Genomic DNA, 6,364 nt, shown 5'->3' on the forward strand with positions numbered 1-6,364 from the left:
GTTTTTTGTTTTTGTTTTTGTTGGTTTTTAACATGAAAAATACTATATTAAACTCATGACAGATAATTTTTCAAGATGCCTTTTGAAAGAACCCCACACTCCAAAGTTAGCATTCATAGCAATGTTTGGATGTCTACAGATCAGATCCATCCAATTTCCTTTTGTAAAGTGCTTTAACATTGTCTGACAAACATACAGTAAAAGAGGCAGCCTGTCCAGGTCCTCCCCCAGCTGTTCCATGTCCCTTTGAGACTAACTGCTGGCAGTCATCACATCAGTGGAGAGACTGGAGAGTATTCCACTGTGAGACACGGGCAATCATTAGGAGATTTCCTAATTGTGTTTTGAATTACTCACAAACTTCAAATAATGCTGGCGTGCAAGCAGTGTATAGGGGGTGTGTGTGTATGGAATTAATTTAATGAAACTCAATGAATCCTGTGGAAATCACTAATTGGTTTTGCTAGTCCCAGTAAGCCAAACCTGGCTTCTTCCCTGCACTGCTGTTATCTGATCCTTTGCTATATGGTTTGTAGCCTATTTCCCTTAATCAAAATATTCATTTTGGCAGGTTGTTCTTCTTATGGGTTCACTTCAGTTGTGGGAACTTCCTCCTTAATTTAAGTATCTATCTCCTGGCTTATTTCCGCCCGCCCCACCCTGAGACTGTGCTAGTTAGAAGCTAACACAGTTAAACTTCAGGTGCAGTAATAGAATATAAGGAGATGCAGTTTGTCAGATGGTTTCAGTTGTGCTATGTATAGTGCTGTAGAAAACCTTTTTTTTTTTTTTTTTTTTTTAGGTATGTGAGCAATTTGGGTGAAGATAGAGATGACTAGGTACAACTTGAAGAAAATGTAGGTTGTTAGGAAAAGCAAAGATGCTTTGCATGCATTACTGTCTATTGTTGTCTTTTTACTTACCACTCCACTTGAGCAAACAGTACTTCTCTTCCCTGCTCCTAACCATGTGGGTTTATCCTGCAGAAGTACTTGTCTGCCTTTGCAGTCCAGCTTCTCCTGAAGACAAGACACTTTGCCAGGGTTTTAGGTTCAGCTTTAAAACTAATCAAGGAATCCAGAAGAACAGAGTACTTTTGAGTTCTTCGATTTTAAAAAGAATATTTAGGTTAGGCCCTGCTGTATAAAGAAAGAGGGAAAGAAAGGAAGAATAAGCATAATTTTCTCTGCTCTTCTAAAGCAGAACGCTGTTGCACTCAAAACATTTATATCTATGTAATCCCATTCCTCTGACGGTAAACGCATTACCACTAAACTTGCAGGAATCTTAATTTTAGCAGATAGGCCATCAGCTGTAGATCAAAAAGGGCCCTTGCCTGAATTTAGATGATTGCAGTGATTAAAAAAATAATTAAATCTATGGTCGATTTAAGCTTCAGTAACAGGCACTTTCAGATCAATGTTTGGAGGATATGCTAGATAAAAAAGGCATTAGGTGCATTGGTTTTGTTGTAGCAGAGGCTGGGACTAACAAGGAAGAGATTGGTTGGTTTGTTTCTAAAAAAAAAAAAATAGGGTGGGGGCCACAACCAATGGGTTGTCCGCACTGTGTCTGTTATTGTCATGTGGACAGTCCAAGGTGATACCTGTAGGTCAGGCCAGCAGAGCTAGCTCAGCAAGGTGCAGAGGGGCCAGGAAGGTGCTTTGATTCACCTGCGAGCAGTCTGAAAACTCAGGAGTAAGGGAGCTGCCAAAGGAGGTTATTGAGCAAAACCCAATTCCAAGTTTCTCAGAGCAAAGAGAGCAGGAGCTCCAGAAAAAGAGAAACATGCTTATCAATGAGGCTATTAAATTAGGGCTTAGCCACTTACCACTATACTGCTTTCTCTTTACTTACAAAAGAAATCACTTCTTTTATGTGAAAAAGACTCCTTCTGTCTTGACACTTGGCATTTAGTCCAGAGCAAATGCCAAAACCAAGGGATTAAATGGTGAAAAGGGGCAAGGAGGGCTTACTACCTCTCTGCCAGCCGGGACCCCTGCCAGCTCGACTTGGAACATACTTCTGAGTAGATTTAAAATCTGTCAATGAGGGGAGCGTGGTTTTTCCAGTGCTTAAACTTCAGCTGTCATTAACGTGGTAAGAGCTGGTAGTAGTAAGTGAGGTTCCCATCACAGAGCCACCCTCTGAGCTTGTAGACAGTGCAGTTGCAGTGCTTCTGGTTTCCGCTGTCCTCAAGTGCTGGCTTCCCTGAAGAAGGAGATGAAAGGGAGTGCAGCCGCCTGTGCTGGGAGGAAGGTGCTTGGAAAGGCAGAGTTGAGAATCTGAGTGCAAGAATTCCCTATTAATCCTGGCCAGGCTTTCAAAAGAAAACTAGTGCTGGGACAGTCTCAAATGGATGCTGAGATGCTGTGACTTGCTTTTCTTCAGAACTGATGTTCCTATAAGCTTTCTTGGCTGCTGTTTCTCAGTAAGTGTGGATACTTTTTGAAAGCAAGTTGTTTCTTCTTGTCAGGGACCTTTAAATAAGTGTTTTGAGTCTTGGGGTTCGTAATAACAAACCAGCAAATGCAGGGAACTGATGAGAGAGAAGAGAAAGAGCTTGAGGAGAAAAGTGGATGGTTGCAGGCTTATTGAGGTTTTTGCAATACAGAAAGTCCTAAGCAGTGCTGTGACAGGGTTCTCAGCTACTGCAGACTTAGCTTAGCTTTCCAGTTAGTAATATGTATTCTCATATTACTTTTTCATTTTTTTTCCCTAGAGCCTGCATTGATGTCATTCCCACTACGCCAAGATGCCCTGCAGTTTCCGGCAAATTCAAAACAGTGGGGCCACACATTTAGCCATTGGCTGACTTTGAGAACAAGTTTACCCAAACAAATGGGAAAAGCGTTTGTGAAAAATAAGCTTACAGGACAACCTTTCCTACCAGGATCTCACCCAGAGCAACAGTGGCACATAATGACAGGAATTCTACAAACCCAGCTCAGAGGCTGCTGTGTCTTCCAGAAGGACCCAAGCTCCACATTTGACACAAAGTGCCTTGAGGCTTCTTCTGTTGGCCAAGTTTCTGGACTGATAATCCACAAAGAGGCAAGTCCAGGATCTGAATTCTGTACCAGGGATTTGGGATCTTGCACCAAGGTGCCTCGTGCCTCTCACAGCTTGACTCACACTGATGAGGAAGGACGGGCCACAATGGTTGATGTTGGAGGGAAGCCAGATTCAAGAAGAAGTGCTGTTGCTGGTGCTGTGGTCTGCCTGGGGCAGAAGGCATTTGGGATGGTGAGGCAGAACCAGGTGAAGAAAGGGGATGTGCTGGCAGTAGCCCAGATTGCAGGAATTCAGGGAGCCAAACTGACCAGCCAGTTGATCCCATTGTGTCACAACATCCCCCTCAACCATGTTGAGGTGTCCTTGAGCCTGGATGAGGCCAGATATGCAGTGGTGATTCGAAGCTCCTGTCAGACCTGGGGGAGGACAGGTGTGGAGATGGAAGCTCTAACAGCTGCCAGCCTGGCTGCCCTGACTGTGTATGACATGTGCAAAGCAGTTACTCATGAAATTGTGATCAAAGAGGTGAAGTTGCTTAGTAAGACAGGTGGGCAGAGGGGAGACTTCTCAAGGGTCTAGATCATATCCAGACACCTCCAGCCCTCCAGCTGACCACTGTTCATGTGCAGCCTCTTACAGAACTATTTTTGCTCAGCTGGTAGGCTTGGAAACCTCAGCAGGAATACCATCTAACAACCCTACAACTCCAGTTTTGCCTTACCATGTCAGCTTACTGCTGGGTGAACAGTGGAGCCACTTATCCCTGTTGATAACCGTGTGTGTTTTTGTAGAAGACAGACTTCTCCACTCTGCCAGTACCTTCCTTTCAATGTCCTCACCATGAGCTTGAGCAAAGATTCCTAGGTATACCACAGAAGTGTTGGATTTGGGTTTTTTTTCCTTCTTGCTGTGAAATATTCACAGCTGCTGTCATCCATCACACCATGCAACTGTGAGCTCTGGAAATGAAGCAAATGCTCAAAGTGCTATTATTTGGCAATTATTTTTAAGTCAAGAATTAAGATTTCAGAACTGGGTCCATCTGTCTCCCAACCTCCTTAGTTGAATTTAGAAGGTGACAGGGAGAAGAATACAGCTTGGGAACCTTACCATACAGCAGAGGTTATAACTGTCAAACAGTCAGGGTCACAGGGGCAGCTCCCATCCCTTTGCATTGCTACTGCTTCCCTTGCCTGCAAGTGGGAAATATACACATCTGAGTTTCAGAAAAAAAAAAAAAAAAAAAAAAAAAAGATGGCAGCTGACCAGTTGTCTGCCTTGAATGCTCTGTAAAACATGATGTAGAAACAGAAGATTTCTGGGTTTGGAAGAATTATCTTGCTGATCTGAAAGATACCTTTTACAATGTTACAAGCATGTTCCAGCATCTTGATCTTAGCACTCAAATACATTGAGGCCCTGTGTCTGCATGCTTAAGGGCTTAATTATGCCATGCACAGAAATAGGTGTCAGCTCTCCCTGACTTTAGAAATGTCACACCAAGCCCCAGAAGACTCCCAGTTTTTTAGTCCTACAGTGCAGTTCCTAGTAACCAGCAACCTGCATAGTCCTGACAGATAAACTTTTAGACTAGTAGCCGCTTGGAAGAGCAAGGTAGTTTGTGTTGCATCAGCCAGTGTTTTCCTACATGTTTCTCTAATTTGCTTTCATGAAGTCTTCTGGCCTCAGAGCACTTAAGTGTTCCAGTGGCCACTGTCACATAGCATTAAATAGCTTTGATAATTGACTATCCTAGATAAGAAATGACTCAACGTTGTTAATATTGATGGATGCTTTTCAAATGTTAATTTAAATGCTCTAAACAGGGTGTTTTCAACTTTGGTTTACTTGTTTTCTACTGCTTATGGCTAATGTGAAGTTACATATGATTCAGGGTGCTCCCTCTCCATACGCACAGAGTTGAAGACAGCTCTAATAATGTCAGAGGCTACTCAAAAAGCATCTTAAGCTTTGCAAGTAGCTGCTTCTCATGAAATAAGGTTAAATTATTGTGAGCATCAGTAAAGTACACACCACACTGTCATGCACATCCTGCTCACTTAAAGTAAGCACAGGCCTAAGATGAGGAGGCAATAGATTTTACTACGAATCTCATACACTAGCTACCACAGAAGGCACTTTTTCCATTGCAGGTGAATTTGTTTCTTTATTCATTGGCACTGTGAGATAAAGCACATGCAATGACACACCTAGCAGCTACAGCTGTGTCATGGTTTCAGCCCAGCCGGTAACAAAGGACCACGCAGCCACTTGCTCACTCCTCCCGCCCCGCTCTGGTGGGATGGGGAGGAGAATCAGAAAAGAGAAAAGAAAAAAAAAAACAAAACAGAACCTCGAGGGTTGAGATAAGGACAATTTACCAGGACAACACAAAAAGAGAAGTTACAACAATAACAACAGTACTAATAAAAGCATATACAAAACGAGTGATGCACAGTGCAACTGCTCACCACCTGGAACCTGATGCTCCACCACTTCCCCCACCAAAAGATGAGAGAGCCCCCCCAGCCTGCTCCCCCTTTATATACTGAGCATGATGTCACATGGTATGGAATAGCTCCTTGGCTAGTTCAGGTCAGCTGTCCCAGCTGTGCCCCCCACTCCCAGGTTCCTGTAAAAATTAACTCTATCCCAGCTGAACCCAGGACAAACTAAAAGGAGAAAGGACTCTAGAAAGCTTGGTGCCCAAACTCCATAAACATTTGTACCCCTACATTCAGTGTTCTAGTCCTTATTCCCTTGATATTACTGATCTGTCTTTAAGTTAATAGTAAGGGCACTCCTGCTCCTTCCCAAGAGTGTACCTAGCACTGTCATACTGAGCACCAACAATCCCCCCCGACCCTGCAAATACAAGAGACCATGTTCATCTGTGGAGCTGCTGTGACCATAACACAAAAGTTTCCCTAGCTCAGCATGGAAACAAATTGTCAGGAAAAGTAAGCACATGTGTAACCTTCTAAGTTAACTGATTTACACAAGGACTTAACTCCCCCTACCTCACACAACACACCCTGCCCTCACCCAGCCTCTAGCTAGTTTTGAAAACTAAGAGGAAACTAGACAGTAATAATAAAGTGATGCTTTGGGGCATACAATTCTTTTTGGCTTCTGAGAAGTTTGCCATCATGCTGTAAGGCTCACACAAAGGACTACAGAGCACATGCATAACTACCATGCACATCTTGCTACTTACGCACATTTCACTACTTTCTTGGGTTGAGAGTGGCTTGAAGCTTTGGGCAACAGACTTTGATGCCATTTTATGCTCATGTTACATTATTAAGTCTTGAAATAATTAACGCACATTTATAGATAATGAACGAAG

The 6,364-nt window shown here is 43.2% G+C and overlaps 1 protein-coding gene across 5 annotated transcripts in view; it reads left to right on the top strand.

Moving 5' to 3' along the window:
* Window positions 1–5,304, top strand: part of MOCS1 (molybdenum cofactor synthesis 1) — a 32,732-nt gene extending 27,428 nt beyond the window's left edge. For 3 of the 5 annotated variants that reach the window (XM_010581119.1, XM_010581117.1, XM_010581118.1), the window contains one exon: window positions 2,723–5,304. In XM_010581119.1, the coding sequence (XP_010579421.1) occupies window positions 2,723–3,594 (872 nt within the window). In that variant the 3' untranslated portion in view covers window positions 3,595–5,304. The remainder of the gene's footprint in view (window positions 1–2,722) is intronic. The other 2 variants (XM_010581121.1, XM_010581120.1) reach the window with 2 other exon arrangements.
* The last annotated feature ends 1,060 nt before the right edge of the window (window positions 5,305–6,364 follow it).

The sequence above is a fragment of the Haliaeetus leucocephalus genome, unplaced genomic scaffold (assembly GCF_000737465.1).
Source record: "Haliaeetus leucocephalus isolate CR32 unplaced genomic scaffold, Haliaeetus_leucocephalus-4.0 Scaffold752, whole genome shotgun sequence".
Taxonomy (NCBI): Eukaryota; Metazoa; Chordata; class Aves; order Accipitriformes; family Accipitridae; genus Haliaeetus; species Haliaeetus leucocephalus.